At 55.7% G+C, this 20725-nt stretch overlaps 10 protein-coding genes across 10 annotated transcripts; 4 read left to right on the top strand and 6 right to left on the bottom strand.

Moving 5' to 3' along the window:
• Positions 1-17: 17 nt before the first annotated feature.
• Positions 18-1190, bottom strand: BDY17DRAFT_309850 (uncharacterized protein; the record flags this gene model as incomplete). Its single annotated transcript, XM_033735375.1, has 1 exon — positions 18-1190. One exon carries the CDS (start codon positions 1188-1190, stop codon positions 18-20), a length of 1173 nt encoding a protein of 390 aa, XP_033591240.1.
• A 965-nt stretch (positions 1191-2155) lies between these two features.
• On the bottom strand, positions 2156-4493 carry BDY17DRAFT_323506 (uncharacterized protein; the record flags this gene model as incomplete). The annotated part of the gene is made up of 2 exons (XM_033737025.1): positions 2156-3947; positions 4003-4493. 2 exons carry the CDS (start codon positions 4491-4493, stop codon positions 2156-2158), a joined length of 2283 nt encoding a protein of 760 aa, XP_033591239.1.
• Positions 4494-5049: 556 nt separating this feature from the next.
• BDY17DRAFT_133209 (origin recognition complex subunit 6-domain-containing protein) lies at positions 5050-6779 on the top strand. Its single transcript, XM_033729436.1, has one exon. The coding sequence runs from the start codon at positions 5350-5352 to the stop codon at positions 6526-6528; it is 1179 nt and encodes a 392-aa protein (XP_033591238.1). The 5' UTR covers positions 5050-5349; the 3' UTR covers positions 6529-6779.
• Positions 6780-7509: 730 nt separating this feature from the next.
• On the bottom strand, positions 7510-9408 carry BDY17DRAFT_296103 (Alg9-like mannosyltransferase). Its single transcript, XM_033733402.1, has 2 exons — positions 9006-9408; positions 7510-8949 (listed from the first exon to the last, which is right to left on the bottom strand). Exons 1-2 carry the CDS (start codon positions 9112-9114, stop codon positions 7538-7540), a joined length of 1521 nt encoding a protein of 506 aa, XP_033591237.1. The 5' UTR covers positions 9115-9408; the 3' UTR covers positions 7510-7537.
• An 81-nt stretch (positions 9409-9489) lies between these two features.
• On the top strand, positions 9490-10780 carry BDY17DRAFT_296101 (Skp1 family, dimerization domain-containing protein). The gene is made up of 3 exons (XM_033733401.1): positions 9490-9887; positions 9947-10035; positions 10102-10780. The coding sequence occupies exons 1-3, from the start codon at positions 9824-9826 to the stop codon at positions 10447-10449; spliced, it is 501 nt and encodes a 166-aa protein (XP_033591236.1). The 5' UTR covers positions 9490-9823; the 3' UTR covers positions 10450-10780.
• Positions 10781-11020: 240 nt separating this feature from the next.
• Positions 11021-12989, bottom strand: BDY17DRAFT_323502 (ABC transporter domain-containing protein; the record flags this gene model as incomplete). Its single annotated transcript, XM_033737024.1, has 2 exons — positions 11021-11147; positions 11212-12989. The coding sequence occupies 2 exons, from the start codon at positions 12987-12989 to the stop codon at positions 11021-11023; spliced, it is 1905 nt and encodes a 634-aa protein (XP_033591235.1).
• Positions 12990-13375: 386 nt separating this feature from the next.
• Positions 13376-14734, bottom strand: BDY17DRAFT_296099 (ribonuclease III domain-containing protein). Its single transcript, XM_033733400.1, has one exon. It carries the CDS (start codon positions 14658-14660, stop codon positions 13440-13442), a length of 1221 nt encoding a protein of 406 aa, XP_033591234.1. The 5' UTR covers positions 14661-14734; the 3' UTR covers positions 13376-13439.
• A 191-nt stretch (positions 14735-14925) lies between these two features.
• On the top strand, positions 14926-15375 carry BDY17DRAFT_309843 (mitochondrial ribosomal subunit S27-domain-containing protein; the record flags this gene model as incomplete). The annotated part of the gene is made up of 3 exons (XM_033735374.1): positions 14926-14964; positions 15032-15284; positions 15344-15375. 3 exons carry the CDS (start codon positions 14926-14928, stop codon positions 15373-15375), a joined length of 324 nt encoding a protein of 107 aa, XP_033591233.1.
• Positions 15376-17617: 2242 nt separating this feature from the next.
• BDY17DRAFT_133115 (uncharacterized protein) lies at positions 17618-18271 on the top strand. Its single transcript, XM_033729433.1, has one exon. It carries the CDS (start codon positions 17749-17751, stop codon positions 18196-18198), a length of 450 nt encoding a protein of 149 aa, XP_033591232.1. The 5' UTR covers positions 17618-17748; the 3' UTR covers positions 18199-18271.
• Positions 18272-19226: 955 nt separating this feature from the next.
• On the bottom strand, positions 19227-20040 carry BDY17DRAFT_133118 (uncharacterized protein). The gene has a single exon (XM_033729434.1). The coding sequence runs from the start codon at positions 19845-19847 to the stop codon at positions 19356-19358; it is 492 nt and encodes a 163-aa protein (XP_033591231.1). The 5' UTR covers positions 19848-20040; the 3' UTR covers positions 19227-19355.
• Positions 20041-20725: the final 685 nt, after the last annotated feature.

Below are 20725 nucleotides of genomic sequence, written 5' to 3'. Positions count from 1 at the left end.
TCCACATCTTTGTGCCCTCATAATCCCTCCCCTCCAGCCGCAAGCAACACCTCACAAATCGCCTCGGCATCCTTGTCAAACAAAAACTCGCCCAGCCGCTGACACTTCTCGCTCAACGCCTTGCGCCGCGGAAACATCTTGCGCTCATACTCTCTGACGGCATTGTCCAACCCTTCATGTCCGAACTTCGCAATCTCGCGCCCGAGTTCCAGGCTGTCGAATAAGACATTACTCAGCGATTCGCTGGGCCAGGGGAGAGTGGGGTGCGCCGCGTCGCCCACGAGGGCTACACCGGGTACAGAGGTCCAAGAGAGCGAAGAGGGCGACATAACGTAGTGCCGCCAAATACTAAAAGGCCCATCGGAGTAGCGGAGGAAGTTGACGCCGCGCGAACCCCAGCGCCCAAACTGCTCTTTGAGCAAGTACTCCCTGAAAGCGTCGGGGTTGTTGATGCGCGCGTCCGCCCACGTTTCCGGCAGCATGATGCCGGCGTAGACGGTGTAGGAGTGGGTGCAGAGGTTCTTTTGCGCGAGCAGCTGCTTGCGCAGCCCGAAGCCGACGTAGGTGTTGCTTGCGACGGAGCCGACGGCGGTCGACCAGAAGCGCGAGGCGGGCGAGATGGAGGTGCGGAGGTAGGTGATGTTGAAGTAGTGCGGGGTGGCGGGGGTGACGAGATGGCGGGCCTTGGAGAAGGTGCCATCTGCTCCGACGACGAGTTTGAAGCCTCGTTCTTCCCTGCCGTCTTTGAATCTGATCACCACGTCCCCGCTCGCGTCGTCTTTCCTTACGCTCGCAACTTCACATCCCCACTCCACTCGTTCCTCCGGCACAGAGCGCACCAACATCTCCCTCAACGCCACCACATCCACCTGCGGCGTCTGCAATTCGTTCTTCGTAATCACCGCCCCCGTGTGGTCGAACATGCCCATAGACTGCGTGTCGAAACACGCAACAGCTTCGAACTCGGGGTAGAGATTCGCTTCCTTGATGGCCTGGATGCCGAGCGCGGGGTGCATGTCGCATGTTCCGTGTTGCGTTGCATCGCAGTTGTTGCGCGGGCCTTTCTCGAAGACTTTGTAGGTGATGTTGGGGGCGTGGATTGTGAGGTAGCGGGCGAGGAGGAGACCGCTGGGTCCGCCGCCGAGGATGGCTATTGCTGGATTTGGTTGGTCATCGTAATTTGTGGCCATGGTTGAGTTGAGCTGGAGGTTATGGCATGATCGAGGCTGCTGGGAAGCGTGTCAAACGCGCATGTCGGGTGTATGTTGGCTGTTATGCCTGGACTTGCTTAATCCCCAGCTTTGCTCACAATTACTGTACAAAGTAAATGTACGATGCCTTGAATAGGAAGAGTAGCAAATACGAAAATGGTAAACGAGTACATCTCCGCGCCTATCGCCTACCTGCACAGGCCCCAGCCACGCCTACTAGACGGACGTACAGTTGACGTCGGTGGACGAGGCAGATCGCGAAAGCCCACTTCAGCTCGTTGCAATCCAACCAATCAGCTTACATCATCCACTCCTAGCTTTAAAAGGCAGCTGGCCGACTCGAGTTGGCTCAAGCTACTCCTACGGACTGAAGACACCACAGTAGTAAGACACGTATCTTTTCCTATCGATGTGGTGGTCACTATGACGAGGAGTGGTATCCCATGAGCGTGCGGCGAGATGCAAGCTTACTGCAATATGATTGGTCAGTCAAAGCGGGCGCTAGCGAATGTCTGCCAAGATTCGCTCGCGGCCTAAATGGAGCTTCTCTCCTCCGCCTACTCTCAAGCCTCGGCGTGTTCGGAAACTCGCCGCGCCTGCACAAATGGCCGCATCTCCGACGTTCGACCGCCAAAATTCGGCGAGCGCTGGATGGAGATTCGAGGGAAAGTTTCTTGGGGAGATGTGCCATTCAGCCTGAGGCTGTTGCATTTGGTAAGGTAAACTGATCTAAAACACGATTCTCATGCGCTGCGCTCCTCATATGTCCTCCTCGTCGTCTTCGGAACAAGAAGACAAGCCAGGTATTCACACTCCCTGTTCCATTCTCCATCCCATTTGAAGCCGCCCTTCGACCCCAATAGAGAGCCATGTTGAGGGCCGCATAACCTCATCGAATTCGTAATCCGACCCCACATCCCAAACGCCTCGAAGAAGCAAAAGGATCAAGACCTTCTCGTCCTCTTGCTAGCATGCCCCGTCTCCTCGCCACCAGAAGCAGCAGGAGCAGCAGGACTAGCCGCCTCACTCCCACTCAAACTCTCCACCCTCGCTCCATCCGCATTGCCATCTTTACCACTTCCATCCCCGTCCCCAGCGCCCTCATCGCCCGCAGCACTCCCAAACATATCCCCACCCAGGCCCGCAGCCCAATCATCACCCCCAGCATTCCCCGCCGCATCGAAGTCAAAATCAAAGTTGCCCGCATCCCCTTCCCCGCCCGCCTGACTGCCCAACTCCCAAGGCTGCGGCTCGTCAAAGTTGATAAAAGCCGCGGGATCGTAGTCGCCCGGCGCACCGATATTGACCCCGTCGAAGAAATCCTGCTGCTCGCCTCCGTTGCCCGTGAAATTATGCAAGCCGGGAATCGTGCCGGTGGGGCTGAGGGGTTGCAAGCGGCGGTTGAGCTCCTGCACTTTCTCGTCTTGCTGGCGTTGCAGTTGTTGCAGGTAGTCGAGGGCGTGGTGGGACTGGTCGATTTGCTCTTTCCATTGCTCTGCGCTGTCGGTTGCGTTTTTGTAGGAGGTGACGGCGTTGGTGTTGGAGGAAGAGGAGCTGTTGTTGTTATTGTTGCCCAGGACGGAGTTGACCATGTCGTCTCGCTGCTGCGCGGTGAGGGGTGAGTTGTTCTGCTTGATACGGTCGACGATGGAATTCATGTCTACTGCTGGAGCGGCGGAGGAGGTGTTGGGGGTGGATGCTTGGCTGGTGCTGGCGTTGACGTTGTTGATGAGGTTCATCATTTGCTCTTGGTTGGGAGTTTGCGCTTCGTTCTTGATGACGGGCGTCTGCGGCGGCTTCGCACTGTCGGCTTGCGTGGCGTTGGAAGCAGCTCCTGTATTCGATGCATCGTTCGGTGGACTCTGTGATGGATTCGCAGAGCTGGCCTCTGTCCCGGCACTGCCTGGATTGGTGTTTGGCGCGGCTGGGCCAGGCAGCAGTAAGGGAGGTTTCTTGACGAATCTCTGCACCTGTTGGCTGTTAGCTGGGGTGGGAGTGTTGTCATGAAACTCCTCCACCACACTGCCATGCTGTTGCTGGCTCCCTGGCGGATTCGTGAACATGTTGACCAGATTCGCCGCTCCATGTCCTTCCAGGCCTTGTCGGTAGAAGGTGGCGAGGAATGTGAGGATGGCGTTGATGGAGTTTTCGTGTCGGTCATGCAGTGCTTGAAACGCCGTCGCTTGTCGGTAAAACTGATCGTTCTGCTCGCGCAGTTGCGTAATCATCTGGCTGATGAACTTCTGCTGTGTTTGAAGGTTTTGCAGTTCGCGCCGTACGGCAACGAGCTCGTTGCGAGGGAGTTGAGCCACATCTTGATTCGCACTGTTCGCACCACTTGCGAGTGGCCCGGACTCTGGAAGCGGAGAATGTGACCTTCCTTCATCGCTGTCATCCCCGCCATCCCTCTTCCTCTTCGCACCCTTGGCTCCGCCCGCCGGCTTTTGGACCAGCCACAGCAGGTCAGGTCGGTTCCGTCGGAAGAAGGGATGTGAGTACATGCTAGGCGGCTTGACACCCTTGCGCGCCTTTTCCGATTGACGGAGAGAGCCATCGGTGATGTTGACGGTCTTGTGAAAGCCGTACATGTTGAGCTGTCGCACGAAAGACGCGTAGTTGTTGTGCTTGAAGACTTCAGGAATAAGAGTCCGGGCGAATTCGTCTTCGTCCAGCACAATGAATGAACGGCCATCGTCTGACCAACGGATCAAATCGGTATTGTTGTTGTCCAAGAAACTATGGCAAAACGTCAGTATAGCTATATCATGAAGACATAAGGGTCGCAACATACCTGCTCAACTTTTGCACAAAGGGCAGGATATTCTTCCGCTTTCCCTGAGCATCCTTCTTGGCGAGCGCGACCCTGCGGTCCAACTCCTGCTCATCTTCATCGTCGACTTGGTCCGCGTTCTGCACTTGAGCGTTGGTATTCCCCAACCCGTTCCATTGATCCGGCTGCACGCGCGTCTGAGGAGCCAACTGCTGATTCTGTGACCTGCGCACCAGCTCGGTGGACGAAACAGGCTGTGCGATGTTGTTGCCGCCATAGATTGGAGGCTGCGCATTGTTGAGCGCATAGTTGAAGTTGTTGTTGACGTTGAAGGCAGAATTGGGGTCTTCCAGGCCAGTAGGCATGGGGTTGGAGAAGTCGAAGTTGGTGAAGTCGGTTGTGTCCGGGAGTTGCTGGATGGGCTGATATGGCTGCGAGACCATGTTTTGCTGCTGGATCAGAGGTGATGTGCCAGGCGCTGGGCGCTTGCGATTATTCGTTGTGTTCTGCATGGTGAGGTGAGTGCGACAGCCAGCCTGGCGTATGTGGTGAGTATTGTGATGGTTGTGAGGGCCGAGGCCTACTTCGCGACCCTAACCGAGCAGGTCTACTTCCGGCCTGCAGCGAGCAGTGGATTGGGACAATGTTGCCCGAAAGGTGCGGGTGCAGATGCCGAAAAGGAGGCTTATAGGTTGAAGAGCCACAAAGACACCAGATGGGGCAAGCTTGTATGTGTGTGGTGGAAGGCTCTCCGAGCTTCACTTCATTGTATGCGCCGATAAAGGGCGTCAATGGCTCATGGCCGCTCTATTGCTTGTCGCGATTTGCTCTGTACACAATGCGCGCCTCTCCGGGCTCCTGATGACTGGATAACACGAGCGTCGACTGGTGGAACTGGATCGGTGAGCGGAAACGGCGCTTTGAAGGGCGGTGGAGGGATTCGATGCGGTGCGTAGCGTTGAACGGGTTTCGCGACCAGATATGTAGGGTGGTGAAGGCGACGGAGCAGCAGAGTGTCACGCGCGAAGAGTGTATGAAGTCGTTGCTTGTCAAAGACTCGTCACTTCCCAATGATGAATGCCAAGCGGCTGAGTCAGCGTGCGGTCGCAGCTCGATGAGGCAGGTACCGTTTGGTCTTCTATTCCACTGGTATACACCCCTCATTGGATTTGTTGTCGAATGGACAGGAGGATGCAAACGATGACAAACTGTGCTTGAAGACCGAGTATGTTCTTCACGTTGTATATTCGAGCGCATTGCGATACCCGCAGCTAAGTTATCGCGTCAAGTCGCGTCTCCAACTTCCCCTCCTCTTTTCCCCAACTCTCCCTCCGCACCTCCATTGCAAACGCGCAATCACACTTGACCATGCCGAATGCAATCGAACATACCCTCTCCACCCTGCTCCCAACCCTCACCCTCCTACCTTCCGAACTCCTCAACCTCTCCGCCTCCCTACTCGCCCAATCGCGCGCCAAAGCCGCGAATCTCAAACAAGAAGAGGAGATTGGGCGCACCTACGCCTGCTGCCATATCGCATGTCAACGCCTAGGGCACAAACTAGGTCTGGAGATTGCGAAACCCGCGCCACCATGCAAGCCGAAAGTGTACAACAAGCTGCACGGCTACTTCAATGCGGTGCTCGCTACGCCTCGGACGCCGCGGAAAGGGGTGGAGAAGGTGGTTGAGACTACGAGTTCGAGTGTCCCGGAGGGTGGGAGGAGTGGAAGAAGCAATCAGGCGAGGACGCCATCGAAGGCCGCCACCGCAACCAGAACTGCGCCCGCCGCGACCCCTGCTACCGGGAAGAGGACACGAGGGCGAGAGCAGGAGGTGGATGTACCTGCTTTCGTGATGCCAATGATTCGCCATGTCTGCAAAGCCTTCTCAACCCCCGAGCCCGCTCCCCATGTCTTTGTAGGCGTGCGATCGGTCCTCCAAGCGCGGACGAGCGTCGACGAGCAGCCGTCGGCCAAGAGGCGGAGGACAACGACACAAACGCCAAAGGCTCCGGTGCAGGAGGATACCATTCCGGACCTTGTGGCTGCGGTTTTCTCTGCAGTGTCCGACAGAATGGGGTTGAGGGATTCGAGCGATGCAGAGGAGTGCGACAAGGACATTGCAGAAAGCGTGAAAGAGTATTGCATGCACAACGGGAAGAACATCCCTATCGACTATCCCGAAGACAGCGACACCTACGCCGCCATGCAACGAATCTCCGAAGACTCACTACCCGAATGGGAACAAATGGAATGGTACACCAACATTCCCCAACCGGACGAAGAAGACGAAGCCGGGAATGAAGACAAAGAAGCAACCCCAAGACCGGCCACCAAGCCCACCAAAACACCTCTCCGTCGCAAAGAAAAGCACGCCAAACGTGATCCCGCCGATATCGAGGAAGTCGGCGCTTCTGGCCTCTTGCCGGGTCTGGGGACCATGTTTCAGCCTGCTCTGGATTGGCTGAGCGATGACAGGCGCGAAGAGTATGCGAGTTGGAAAGAGGGCATTTTGCGGCAGCTTGCTGTTGTGAGGCAGAGAGCTTGAAACAGCTTTTGGATGCGCAGAGGTGTCTGCTGGGCGCTGCGCGACTCGGCAGTTGTTCTACATGTAGCAATCTGGTAGGGATGCATTTCGAACACTCCTGACGCTTTCCCAGCCTTTAGGAGAGGGAGAAAGGACTTGCTCCTGCATCTCACAAGCCCGACTGCACGGGGAAGGAATCGAGGTCTCATTCTACTTGCCTCTCCTTCAGTTCAATCATCATTGTCTTCCTCAAAACTCCACCCATCCTGGCCCGAAGCATCTCTTGACCCATACCATCGCACCCATTCACATTCTCATCCACAGTACAAGGCACACATCTTCAATCACTGTACAAACCCTCCTCCGACACCGCATCACCATCGTCATGACCACCACCACCAGAAACACCGAGCACACCACAGCATCCAAACTGCCACATTCGCCACAATCGTCAAGAACAACACAGACACAATCAACCCCACCCAACACCAACATACGCATCTTCAGAATCACCGACTGCGAAGATGCCAACCCGGAGGTTTCAGTCCTCGTCATCCTCTCCACCAAAGCGCAGCAAGAACAGTCCCTCGCCCCTCTGCAACCCAGGTCGCCCCCTTCCGTCCGAAACGCCCCTTGGTACCTCTGGTTTGCCACTTTCTGCGTCGCCCTACAGTTCCTCCACGTCCTTCACATCATCTACTACATCTTCACCCACCGAACAACCCAAGTATCACGTCTCGGGATCGATCCCCCTACACGTTCCTGAAGGAAACCATGCCGTCCCGGCGCTGCCGCGCACTCACACGCCGAAGCACGCAGCTGGCGCTGCGATGCCTCAAATTCACGTTAGCGGCGCAACTCTTCGGCTTCTGGATCGCGTGGTATATCGTTTGCGTGTTGTATCTATGGGTGCGGGCGGAGTAGGAGCAGATGGAGAGGGATGACGAATGGATGCGAGCGCAGGAGAGGGTTTATAGGGTGTGGAGTGAGAGATGGATGGAGTAGTTTGTAAGGAAGGGGAAGGATTCGATTAGCATTTTCTGTCAACGCGGTAGACTACTAGCCCTCTTCGTCCAATGACTCGCTGTAAAGTAGGCCAGATTCCATCGTCGCCAAAGTCGAGGTCGTCGAGGCCGATGTGTTGGCGGTGCATCCAGAGCTCTTGCAACTGCAGTTTAGGATGTTGCGCAGTAGCACCCGTCAGGGAGTCAAGGAAGATCGCGCTTGACGGAGCAACTAGAAGCGTAGTAGACTGGAGACGATTTTTCGCTTTGCAACCAGAGAGCGTCGTAAGGAGACTCTCCACCATACTCTCGCCAGGCATGCCCATGAGATCTGTCGTGAGAACATGCTCATTCTGGCCATTCAGGAGCCAGCGAGGAGGACTGTATGTCTTCCACCACAGGACGTGGGAGATGTTGCTTTGCTCCGAGAGCCAGAGTTGGGAGGGCACGACGCCTCCTTGGTGGTAGACGCCAAAGAGGGTGCCGGCGAGAACATTGAAGGCGATCCAAGTGCCGAGCCAGAGGCGGGGAAAGTGCCTGGGTAGTTTGATGGATGAGAGTAAGAGGGGGATTGCGGGGAGGAGAAAGCGCGGCTCTTGGTGGCGGAAACAGGAGAGGACAGTGATGCCGATAATGCCGGACCAAAACAAGGCGTCCTTGCGGCTGGAGAAAATAAGCAAGGGAAAGGCGGGGCCGATAAGTTGCGGGAGATTGGCGAGGAAATGTTGCCAGAAAGGATGCAAGCCGTGTTCAGCCAGGTTGGTATTGTCCAGGTTGTAGGTCAGACTGTTCCAAGGGGTGAAGACGGCGTTGTTGTAGAGATCACGCACGCGAGGACGGATGTCGTGAAAGTATTCGGTATCCATGGTCATCGCGATAGCCAGGAAGAAGAAGGCGGAGAGGGCGAGAACGGGGAGCCGGAGCGGTCGGACGAGGAGGTGCGGTACAAGCTGTAGCGCGGGTATCACAAGGAAAGCAGGAAAGGTGATGCGATTGAAGACGCCGAGAACGCCGAGAAAAGCGAGGCCGATGCAGCAGTCGAACATGTTGCGATCCTCGTGCTCGCGTATGCGGCGGACGAGTACGAGGGACCAGAGGACGAGCAGGGTCTCAATGCTGTTGGAGAAGGTGTGGGTTTGAAAGGTCCAGGTAACGTAGGAGGAGGCGACGAGGATGATGGCGAGACGGCGTTCGCGCAAGACGGGAAGGAGTTCGTGGAGTGCCCAGTCTTCCAGGACGAAGTTGAGAACGAACATAAGGGTGCGGAGGGTGTAGAAGGCGACGAGAGGAGGTACGTCGCCGTGTCCAAGGCCTTCCCAGATCCATTTCAGAATCGTCAAGGGAAAGCCGTACGCAAGCCATAGAGGAAAGAGACTGCGGGTTGGATGATCGGATGAGAACTCCCAGGTTTGGTATGTTGGCCAGCCAAAGACCTCGCCTGTGGATGTAGCATTAGCGCGTTGATCGTCCTATGATCGCAGGAGATATCCCTACCACTGATGATCTCAGGGCCCTGGAAGTGTTCGTCGGGATGGATATAACTCGGCTGCAGGGCGAAGTAAAGCCGCACAGCCACGAGGAGGAGGTAGATCCTTCGCCACATCGTCGCTACTCACGTAGCATCGTTAGACAAGGTTACAAAGATGTGGAGCCGGAGCATTCGGCGATGACAGCCGTTTGCAGTCATGATGTACAGTAGCTTGAATTGTGGATGGCCGTCGAGAAAGGAGTGAATAGAGACGCGCCTGGGCGACGCGAGCTGGTGGCCCGTGCGCGGCGGTCAGTGTGGTTTGGTGACAGCATGCCCGCATCATGTTGGTTTCGTAGCTGCATTCAGTAGATGGCATCAAGAAGGAGAATATGAAAGATACTATCGCTTCAGCCGCGTCACAAGGCGTCCACGACCTGCCAAACTCAATACGTTGCATTCGCAGGCAGCAAGTCGTGGGTGCCTGAGGACACAACACGGTAGCTGCCTGTTGCTTAGTGTCGGCAGCCAATCAGAAAGCGGCTCGGCACGCAGGGTCTGGTTGTCACTCACATCATCCGCCATTCACTAACTCACTCATTCGCTCGCCCATTCACCCCCACGGTCTTCACATTTCGCCCGCACCTGCTCCAAGTGAACATTTAAGCAGAGCTTGCGCTACCTCTGTTCCTCAACTTCACCTTCGCCCACCACCAAAACCACACACCTCTTCCGACCGCACCAGCGCTTCTACCTTCATCGGCTACTCCGACAGTGCACTCAGCACCTCATCCGCACTCAGGTAACCACATTTCCATCTTCCATCCATCCATTGCACAGCATCATGGCCGGAGAAGGAGAGCAAATGGTGAAGCTGGTGAGCTCCGATCAGGTGGAGATTCCTGTCGGTAAGTTGCCCATCACCCCGCCACCCCTCCATCACTCACACGACTGACGCCGCGGAAAGAGCGCAAGGTGGCCGAGCGCAGCATGCTCATCAAGAACATGATTGAGGATCTCGGCGCCCCTGGCGAAGAGCCCATCCCCATCATGAACGTAAGTCTGACACCTCATCCCCTCCCCTCCCCTCACCTCACAACCCCACTAACCCCACCCGCCCAGGTCTCCGAGCCCGTCCTCCGCAAAGTCCTCGAGTGGTGCACGCATCACAAGAACGACCCCGCCCCCACGCAAGACGACGACGCCGACAGCCGCAAGAAGACGACGGACATTGAAGACTGGGACCAAAAGTTCATGCAAGTCGACCAGGAGATGCTGTTCGAGATCATCCTCGCCGCCAATTACATGGACATCAAGGCGCTGCTCGACGTCGGATGCAAGACGGTCGCCAACATGATCAAGGGCAAGAGCCCCGAGGAGATCCGCAAGACGTTCAACATCCAGAATGACTTCACGCCCGAGGAGGAGGACCAGATTCGTCGGGAGAACGAGTGGGCCGAGGACCGTTAAGGGAGTGGTGTGGCTGCTTTTGCCGTACCTTTCTGGCTTTCGGTTGTCACGGGGGGGAGATACTGCCTGTCTCTGCTCTCTCTTCTCTCAGTGTGTGTGCTGCATAAGAAGCGGCTGGGTATGGCTGCTGATACGAGGGTGGCTTGGAACTGCGCAAGGGCGTTCAACGGGCGATAGCTACACAGGCAGAACAGCTTTCTACCTCTTCATGCTCGATAGTTGCTTCTGAGATGAGATTCTAAACCAATTCAGCACACCGCTCTTCAACTATAGGCACCAGCGCTTTATCGTCGCGAAGCACTTGGACGGCATTTCTGCAAGAGACTTTCATTCTTTTTGGAATCATCCAATGCACCTCTACAACGCCTGTACTTCTATCGCCCTCCCTCCCATCCATTCCAACCGTGAATGCATCATACCAGCCGTAGAGCCTTGTGTGTCGCGAGCGACTGAGCGAGGGGCGAGGCGGGGCGGGGCGGAACAAGCAGCGCAACACCGTCTCGCATTATCGCGCGTGGTATCGCGCAGAGCAACAAGAAGAAGAAGTAAAAGCAACCAAGCGAGAGCACAATTAGACGCCACCAGCAGCCAGCATCTTCTTCCTCAGATGGTTCTTGTACTCCCCGATGCTTCCATTCCACCGCGTCACCGTCTTGTTCTCGCACACCATGATGTCCTTTGCGATTTTGTCGAGTAATCTGTGATTTGCAACGTCAGCGCGGTGTTCTAACAGGCTTGAGAAGGGAGGGAGGAAAGGCATACCTAAAATCGTGGCTCACGACCACCACACCGCCCTGGAAAGCATTAATGGCGTCGGCCAACGAGTCGATGGTGGGAATATCCAAGCCGTTCGTCGGCTCGTCAAGCAAGAGCATGTTGGGGCCGTCGATGGCCAGCAAAGCAAACACGATTCTTGACTTTTGGCCCTCGCTCAACGTGCCCATGAGCGCCGTCTGAGCTTCACCGCTCAGGCCGTAGCGGCCAAGCTGCTGCCGCCAGTACTGGTAATCCTGGCTGACGGCGGGGTACTTGTCGCGAACAAAGTCGAGAGCGGACTTGTTGAGATCGAGCTGCTCGGCGGAGTGCTGGCTGTACATGCCCATCTTGAGATGGGTGTGGCGCTGCACGGAGCCGCCGGTGGGGGAGAGCTTGCCGGTGAAGATGCGGAGGAGGGTAGATTTGCCGACACCGTTGGGGCCGACGAGGGCGGTGCGGGAGTCCATGTCGACACCGAAGTCGAGGCTTTCGTAGAGGTTGTCGGGCTTTTTGCCGCTGTAGGAAAAGGTGACGTTGTCGAGGGAGAGGACGGGCGGGGGCAGCTTCTCGACGCTGGCGAAGCGGAAGGTGAAGACGCGGTCTTGGTGCACGGGCTGGATGAAGCCGTCGGCTTCCATTTTGTCGAGGATTTTCTGGCGGGATTTTGCCTGGCGCACCAGGTTGGCGTACGTTCCGGCTTTGGCGATGAACTCCTTGATGTGCTTGATTTCGTCCTGTTGCTTTTCGTACGCCTTTTGTTGGTTGACTTCGTGCTCGCTGCGCGTCTTCACGTAGGAGTCGTAGTTTCCACCGTAGTAGAGGAGCTGCTTCATGCGCATGTCTATCATGTTGGTGCAGACGCCGTTCAGGAAATCCATGGAGTGGGAGACGAGGATGAGGGTGCGGTCCCATTTCTTGAGGTATTCCTCCAGCCACACACAGGCCTCGAGATCCAAATGGGCCGTCGGGTCGTCGAGGAGGAGCAGAGAAGGCTTAACGAAGAGAGCCTTGGCCAAGGCTACTCGCATCCGCCAACCTCCAGACATGTCTTTGGTCTTCTTGTCCATGGTTTTCTTGTTGAATCCGAGACCGGTGAGAATCAGGGACGCGCGAGTGTGGAAAGTGGAAGGGTCCATGCCGTCTATGCGATCGTACAGATCCACGAGCTTGGGGCTGTCTGGTCCATCGTCCTCGAGGATCCTCTCCGCCATATCTTCTAACCTCTTCATCTCATTCTCGGCCTGGTTGACGACCCACTCCAATGCACCGGTATTTGACGGCTCGGCGCCCTCATTGAGCAAATAAATGTCGATGTGTTCGGGGAAGGGGAATTCTCGCTTGTCGATGGCCTTGAGCAGCGTCGACTTGCCACAGCCGTTCTCGCCCAACAGGCCATATCTTCGACCCGCGTTGACTTCGATGGTGGTATCATTGAAGAGCACCTTGCCGTGGAACACCAGGGAAGCAGAGGAGATCTTGACGTCGGTGCTGGCTTCTTGCGAGGCCAAAACGCCGGTGGTCACTCGATCTGAAATGCCATCTTTGTCTTCTTGGAGTGCGAGCTTGGAGACTCGGTCATTTAGGCCATTGGTGGAGGAGGACAAGGGGTCATCATCGCCGTCCATCATGGGAGGCGACTCGTCGCCATTAACGGAGGAGGCTTCCGAGCCCACAGACGATCCAACGGCGGAGGCGCTCTTGGCTTTGGAGGCGACGGTCTTCTTTGTATCTTTGCCGTCAGCTGCGCGCTTCGCTTGGCGCGCTGCCTTTGATGCGGAGACCATGGTTGGTGAGGGTGTGGCGGTGAAGGAAAGTGTAGGTAGGGATGAATCAGAGAATTCCGCGACTAGGGCCAACCGCTGGGGAGGTTTTGCTGAGAAGCAGTCCAGACAATGAGCCGGACGCGAATGTGGTGATGGGATGATTTGCAGACCAGCCGCTCGGAGTGGGAATGGAGGGGAGAGGGGAGAAGGCGAAGAGAGAGGATGAGTCTGGAGAAATTCTTATGAGGCAACTTTCCGCGCTTGAAAGGTTCAACATTTTCTGCGGCTAGCGGCAGCGGTGACGGAAGCGGACCAGGGTCTGATGCCAAGAAATGTGCCCTCATGCATCAAGTGAATATCAAGTACCTTACTCTATCTGGCCATCAAAGCAGTCAGAGTAATGAAGTCGAGTGCATACACATTGTCGCAATTACACCACCCATCAGCTTGCTATATTCATTTACTCCTCTGCTATTGCGTCTTCTGCTTCTCCTCCTCAGCAGCCTTCTGTGCAAGCCTTGCCTCCTTGTCCTTCCTCAGCCTCTGCTCACATTCCTCCACAACACCCTTACACTCCCCATACATCGCCTGTGTCGCCGCCCAATTGCCCGCTTCGACCTTGTTCTTCCCTTCACCCTTGCCCAACAGCTTTCCCTCATAGCCATACCCCGTCAAATACAAAGCGACGAAATGCCGATTTTGTCCCAGCTGATCTCCCTTCAGCTCCAGCGGCTCCCGATACTTCTCATACACCAGCTTCGTGCCGAAGCCCATGATCCGCTTCTGTAGCTCCATCTTAGCATTCGGATTGTAGATCTTCAGCAACTCCGCACCGTCCGCATGAACCAGACCATTGGCGCCAGCGCTCTGCGCAAAACCTCGATAGTCCTTCGCTGCCTCGAGGATCTTCGGCGCCCACAGAGCCGTCAGCCATGCCTCCGCCACGCTAAACCCATCCTCCGCATCCGCAAGAATAACAGCAGCGACATACGCCTCGAACACATCTCCCAGAATTTTGTTCCACCCTTTGTTCCCCTTCCACTTGTCCTTCTCCTTCACATCCTCAATCATCTTCTCCATCGACCCAGCTTCCACCTTTCCGTCGAATTTGTAACTCCGGCTGTACTCTGCCAACGTCTCGTTCTTAACTAGCAACTCTCGCAATTGACTTTGCTGCCCTGCCGGCAAGTGGCCGAAACGTTCGAAGATCAACCGGCTGGCTATCAGCTCGATGTAGGCATCGCCCAAGAACTCGAGGCGTTCGTAGCTCATGTCGGTGCTGGTGGAGTTGCGGTCGTAGGAGCCGAGAGATTTGTGTTTGAACGCCGCCTTGGCGAGGTGCGCTTGTTTGACGGGTGGGAGTGGGGGTAGGCCATTGGAGATCGAGAAGGGAATGTAAGCTGGGACGATGGCTGATTTGGTGGTTGGTGCTGGGAGTTGGGCGAGGGCCTCGGAGTGGGAGCGTTGATGTTTTTTGTCCTTCTCACCACCTTGTCTCTGGTCGGTATGAGTTGTCTGATCTCTGGACGGCTCATAGCCCTGATTAGAGTCATGTTTCTTCTTGTCAGTGCTTTTGTGCTCGCGATGCTCCTTGGACGACGAGCGATACCCATCCGCGTGCTTGTGGTGTCGGTGTTCGCTTTTGTGCTTCTTGTGGGAAGAGGGAGACCCCTCCTCGGCAGATCGTTTCATGATGATGGCACAGCTCTCCTCAGCGCTGCTGATTTCTCTTCCTGTGCAGCGAGGAGATGAGCTGATGTTCCGTGTTTGGAGAGAGAGAGCACGGGCGAGAAGCAAAAGTTGAAGCGATGAAAGTCCCGGCCAGCTTTAAGGTTGGCGCTAGCGCGGACATTCCCGCTGCTATAGATCCTCTCAGACGAAAGACCTCATCCGCGACGCATGTTTCCCAGCATCACATCACCACCTTTCCCGCCGCTCACATCGCAAGACCCCAAAGATGGCAGTCGCGCGCAACCGCGTGGTCGACCTCATGAAGGTAAAACCACACTCCTCAAGCCCTCCGAATCCAAACGGACTCAGAAACTAACCAACCAAACCACCAGGTCCAATGCCGCATCTTCAACACCATCTTCAACCCCACGGGCGAACGACTAGGCAACAAAGTTCTGCGCGCACGCTTAAAAGGCCCCGCGCTAGCCTCCTACTACCCGCGGCGAGTTGCGACGTTCAAGGACCTGCAGAACAATTACCCGGAATGGCAGATGTACAATGAGAAGGAGGAGGACCGGTTGGAGCATATTCAGGTGCTGAAGGCGAAGGGCAAGGGGGCGCCGAAGAAGAAGCGGACGGCTGCTGGTGAGTTCTATGCATGTGATGTTGTGATGGTGCGGATGGAGTGCTGACGATTTGTACAGAGGGGAAGAAACAGCAGAAGAGAAGGAAGTAGGGGTGAGCGGTGGATGCTGTGGGTCTTGCATCTTTGCATTTGCGTGGCATGCCGGTTCTGGACGAGCATTGGCGCGGGGCGTTGTAGGAATGGGCGGCGACGGGTCTGGATGCACTTTACCGGAGTCGCATTTGTTTCAAAGGCGGATAGAAGGAAATCGGTCGGCAGGCTCCCCCTCTTCCGGCACCCGTGGCCATCAGCTGTCGGCCTAAGAGATTTGAGAGCTGCTGAAAGGCTCCTGCGCGGAAGCATTCTCCGCTTATACCCATGCTGCACGGAGGACGCACTTGCACATGTATATAGCCTGACATGAAGAGAACGACATGCCAAGTCCATGCGTACCGCAAGATCGCTTTTCAAGCTTCAGTGTCACTGCACACCCTTGGATCTGCTCGAACCCGCCCGGCACAGCGGCGTCCCTGCTCGCCAATACTCTCGTTGCGTCTCCATGTTAGAGACTGTAGATGAGCACTGAGGCATGTTCGTTGCACCCACTTTACTTCTGCTTCGCTTTGTGCTGCTGTGTTGCATCAACCCCAAAGAAACAGGTCCGCGCGGAACTCCGAGCGCCTGGCGCTTCTTCTCCTCGTGTTCGTGAAATATCGCGGCCGAGTCTGTCAGAGCTGGTATTCAGCTTGGGTTGTGATGGAGCTGCTAAAGCAGCGCAACGGCCAATATCCAAAACGTTTCACGCGGCGATAAGCCAAGGCTAGTCACACAAGGAGGAAGAGCGTCCGACTGGTGGAGGGAGGGAAGGAGGCGTTGTGGTGGCAGACTGCCAAATCGCCTCGTCCCAGTGGGAATGGATCGTGCAGTATTGGGAGCGTGCTCGTTGGATGACAGTACTAATCGTTTGGCGTGGAGTCAGGGTATGCTCTGCATGGTAGATCCATCGCATCAATGGCATAACTTCTGCGGACGCTTATGATGCTTATCAGCTTACCAACGGCTTTTGTTTGCTCCGGTCGTGGGAGAGGAGTCTGCGTGGGCTGTCGGGAGTTGGAATGTTGATGAGAAGGGAGTGCACTCGGGGGAGTTGAAAGAAGGAGAGACGCGTCGTGGCTACGAAGGATTTCGCAAACTTCATAGAGCTTGCGATGGCTTCCTGTGGAGATTTTATCTCATCAAATCACAGTCTGCGTTTCTCGAGGCAGGGAAACGGGTGCATCTAGGACGGAGACTATGCAACTGTGTTTGCTGAGGTCAATGAATGCTTGGTTCGCGAAACGAGAGTGTGCTTGTTTGTGGTATCTTGTGCTTGTCTTCAGAATCAACGGCAAAGGCTCGTTGTACGCGCTTGCCCCTGAAGCTGGCATTAATGCCTACTTGAACGCGCAGTTGTCTGCCAATGCGAACCGATGTGGTATAGCTCTCTCTTCTTCTGGCAATCTACATGCCTGTGTGCCAAATGTCAAGCAAACTGCGTGTTGCAAAGGAGCGTTTTTCTGTTGATGTTGGGTAGCCGAACATCTCCGTTCCGCTGGCCATGGAGCACGATGGCGGCTCTCATGTCAAGACATGGTCATAAGAACATATTTTCTTGTGGTTGCTTGCCTTCGCTGGTGTCTCCATCACGCTTGCTCGTGCTTTGGGATTTGCGAAGGGGCGGGCGCGTGAGTGCTAGAGATGTCAAGGTGGGTTGAAGCTACAGAACACGGCCGGAGGCTTGCAAAGAGGAAGGCGGATGAGTTCTGGAGATGTCAAGGTGAGTTGAAGCGACGAAACGCGCCTGTAAGATTGCAAAGGGTACGCGGGTGAGTGCTAGTGATGTTGAGTTGAAGCAACAGAACGCGCTCGCGAGGCCGCGAAACGGAAGGGGTGGGGAGAAAGGATGTAGAAGAGGGTTCTAGCGACAGAACGACTCGGAGGAGGCTCCAGAAGTGGTCAGTGGCGTGTGTCCGAGGTGTGAGGGTGGCTATATCGGGAGGAAACGCGCTCGAGGAGGTTCAGGATAGAGAACGGCAGCTGTAAAGAGTGAAGGTGGCTAAGGGGTGATTAAACGCGCCCGAGAAGTTGCAGGAGAGGAAGAGGTGGGTATGAATGGTGTGACAGTGGCTAGATGGCGAGAAATCGCGCAAAGGAGGTTGCGTAAGAGCGAGTGGTGGTTTTAAAAAGTGTGATGGTGGCTAGGTGGCGAGGAAATGCGCTCGAGAAGTTGCGGCGGAGGAAGGAGTGGGTATGAAGAGTGATCAGGCGACTAGGTGACGAGTAAACGCACTCGACCAGTCGCTTGAGCGCCCGGGGTGCTGTAAAGAGTGCGAAGGAGGTTATGTGGCGAGGAGACGCGTTCGAGACGTCGCAGGAGAGCAAGGAGTGGGCGTGAACGGTGTGAAGATCGCTTCGCAGCGATAGAACGCGCCCCGGGCCGGTCAAATGGGTTCTGAGTGGCTTCTTTTCGCGCTGTCGCGGGTGGTCGTCGTATCAAATCCGTGTTTGTGGGCGTCTGGGAGGAGGAGATTGCTGCAGATGCCTGCGAGGTCAAAACAGGGTGGTTATGTAGGGTTGAGGGATTGTTGCTGCTGCGTGAACGATGTCCGCACGCACCCATCGCCGCTCGAACTCACAAAGCTCACGCTCAGGGGCTACCTACGCGTCTCCCACCCCCTATATGCCATCAGACAGGCCAAAAAAGAACAGGAGATGGTGAAAATGACAGGAAACACGTGGATATGTTTCCTCAATATTCCCAGACCGCGGCAAACAAAATGGGAGAGTGTTGTGCGTTGGAAAAGGCAAAAAAGAAAGTGGCGTGTCTTGTTTTTCAGGGGGAGTCGAACCCTCTGGCTGCCTACCGATAGGCTTTGGACACCGCAAGATCTGTAGCGTTTGATGTTAGCGAAAGTTCTCATGTAAAGCTATATACTGAGAAAGGAAAGCGACGGGGGACACCGTTAAGCGATGCCGGGCTCAGTCCAGCTGCCTGCCGCACTCTACTGGACTGGCTTAGAAACTGACAGCATAATTGTCAGCTATATACTGTGGCAGAAAGCCCGGCTTTCCCCCGACAGTATGAGGTCATGGCGGCGGCGATGAGGCTTCCCCGTCTCTCGACAATGTTGTGCAAGCTTCATGCATGCTCGCGTGTGTCTTTGAGTCCAGCAGGGTCGTGGTCCTTGATGGTGCGATACATCTATGCCTTTTGCATGCTTATTGTCTTTGCGTGCTTTACGAGGAATCGACAGGGCAGTAATGTGCCGGAAGCTGTGTCGCCAGTCCCCAGCATGGCCGCATGCCTGCACAGAAGAGCTCTCCATCGGCTGAAACATCTCTCCCAACACCACTACGAATGCACGGTAAGGAGGTTCACACGTGAGCAGGCAGGATCGAGGGCCATCTCTTCAACGCGAACGCGGTCTTTCCACTCCATTCGCAGAGAGGAGATGCCGTTCAAAGCCTACTTGAAGAGTTGTGACATCCTCCTCAGCTGGCAGAGGCACACTCGCACCAGAGTTGTGCCCCAGCCATGATTTGTGTCGCAGAGCCCGTTTTGATCGAACGAGAAGGATCCCCACGCGTGTTCAAAGATCTTCCTCTTTGTGCACGCGTTGTTTCATTGCCTTTGCTGGCAGACGTGCTTCAGAGCACGGGCGCAATGTTTGTCGCCGTCCCCGCAGACTCATGCCGTCTGCGGGCAGGAGTTGTCTCTCCAGTGCGAGATTACATTCAGACGTACATCGAAAATCAATTCAATAGCACGAGAAGCAGTCTCAAGCGTGATTAAAGGTCCTCGTCGCCAGCTCGAACCGTCTACACGTGTTTCCGGCGTGCGGGACAACTTTGAAGCCGCTCCCCCAGGCTTGCCTGGCAAGCTGAGCTCCAAACATGCCATGCTATTCGTCGGTTCAAGGCGGTTGTCGGTGAGCCTTTTACGCTCATCTAGGCGTGATTGGAGGCCCTCGTGCCCAGCTCGTAAAGGAGGAACGTAGGGGCGGGTGGCGCGACATTTTCGAACACCCTTAGGCAGGCTTGCACCGAAGGCTTCAGATCGCAGCCGGCCACATTAAAATGTTGAATTGTGTCCAAAAAATGGTTCGGACATTCATGAACGTCCTCGTCGCCTTCTTGATGTACCTCAACCTGAGGACATCAAACAGACGCTCGTGTTGAACCAGCCCGCAGTGACTTCTTGCCAATCCTTTGCAAAAAGGATAAAAAAGAGGGGCAGCTCTGGCATGATTTGGGGATTCGACCCAGGGATCTGCGCTGCATCTGGGAATTGAATTGTTAGCGAAATGTCCGAATGGTAAGAACGAGAAAGCAAGCGACAAAGCAACGCTGGGGCACCCCGGGTTCCACCGTCGTCCCTGGCGGTGGGTGCCCGGGGATATCAACGGCGGCAAAATAATCCAATATATATTCATCGAATTCGCGGCACCCCTTTTCAATTTCGAAGCATTTCGGCCACCACGCGACATGGTATTGACATGCGGAGAGAGCCAGTGATCTGCCGAGCAATCTCGTACCATTTTCATGTCATATCGATGTCGGGTCGTTGCGCAATGGCAGGGTGGCGGTCGCGCAGTTGGTCTGCCTGAAGCTGGCGCCAAGACTCGTGATCTCTCCGCCGCGGCTTGTCGGTCGCGCAACTCTTGCAAAGAAGGGAAGGCCAGCAACTCGATCCAGACACGGCAAACAACGGCACCGAGATATGTTTGGTGTTTCAGAGCTTGGACAGCTCGATTGCTACCTCCAGCAAACCCTTCGCGACAAGCAAGCAGGCTGGTTCAAAGGATTCCACGCACGCGACGACGGCTCCGGCGGCGATGGTAATTGTTCGACCACGCCTCGCACCACCATCCGCACTCTATCGGTCATACTGGCTGAAGAGTATCGGCGAGCAGGGAGCAGCAGGACATTATGAGTGCAACGATCCAGCCTTTGGCCACGCTCGAGGTCGAACAAACATCCCCCCTCCGCACCATAGCACACGGTCGCGCCCATCCCCTCACGACAGCAGCTCGACGCCTGGAAGACGAGGGGTGTGCGCAGGATCCGGGAACCGTTGCGAAGATAGTCGAACAGGTGGCATACGGCGGCGTAAGAGCAGCAGCAAAGACACTTCGATGGTTGAGTATACCACTGGGCACATCTCTTACGCTGGCAGATAATGATTACACCGTCAACACCAGCTCACGAAAGAACCTATGCCTACTCGACCGCTCGCAACATCCAACGCCAGCAATCTTAATGCATGCCGACGTTGAGATTGAGGGGAGAAGACGGTACAAGCAGACACTGGACTCTACAGAGTATGGGAGCTGATTGAATGTAGCCATGCTTGCATGCTCCTGGGCTGATAGAAGAAGGCGAGAGACTTTCCACACACCGTACCCAACGATGTAGCCAGGCG

This window comes from Neohortaea acidophila, assembly GCF_010093505.1.
Source record: "Neohortaea acidophila strain CBS 113389 unplaced genomic scaffold BDY17scaffold_4, whole genome shotgun sequence".
In the NCBI taxonomy this organism is placed as follows: domain Eukaryota; kingdom Fungi; phylum Ascomycota; class Dothideomycetes; order Mycosphaerellales; family Teratosphaeriaceae; genus Neohortaea; species Neohortaea acidophila.
The sequence above is the reverse complement of the archived record's forward strand: the minus strand, read 5'-3'. Positions and strand labels throughout refer to the sequence as shown.

Coding starts and splice junctions, on each gene's coding strand:
- BDY17DRAFT_133209 (XM_033729436.1), top strand. CDS start 5,350: ATGCCGAATGCAATCGAACATACCCTCTCCACCCTGCTCCCAACCCTC.
- BDY17DRAFT_296103 (XM_033733402.1), bottom strand. CDS start 9,114: ATGTGGCGAAGGATCTACCTCCTCCTCGTGGCTGTGCGGCTTTACTTC. Junction 8,950..9,005: donor GGGCCCTGAGATCATCAGTG/GTAGGGATATCT, acceptor CTACATCCACAG/GCGAGGTCTTTGGCTGGCCA.
- BDY17DRAFT_296101 (XM_033733401.1), top strand. CDS start 9,824: ATGGCCGGAGAAGGAGAGCAAATGGTGAAGCTGGTGAGCTCCGATCAG. Junction 9,888..9,946: donor TCAGGTGGAGATTCCTGTCG/GTAAGTTGCCCA, acceptor CGCCGCGGAAAG/AGCGCAAGGTGGCCGAGCGC. Junction 10,036..10,101: donor AGCCCATCCCCATCATGAAC/GTAAGTCTGACA, acceptor CCACCCGCCCAG/GTCTCCGAGCCCGTCCTCCG.
- BDY17DRAFT_296099 (XM_033733400.1), bottom strand. CDS start 14,660: ATGAAACGATCTGCCGAGGAGGGGTCTCCCTCTTCCCACAAGAAGCAC.
- BDY17DRAFT_133115 (XM_033729433.1), top strand. CDS start 17,749: ATGGGTTCTGAGTGGCTTCTTTTCGCGCTGTCGCGGGTGGTCGTCGTA.
- BDY17DRAFT_133118 (XM_033729434.1), bottom strand. CDS start 19,847: ATGAAAATGGTACGAGATTGCTCGGCAGATCACTGGCTCTCTCCGCAT.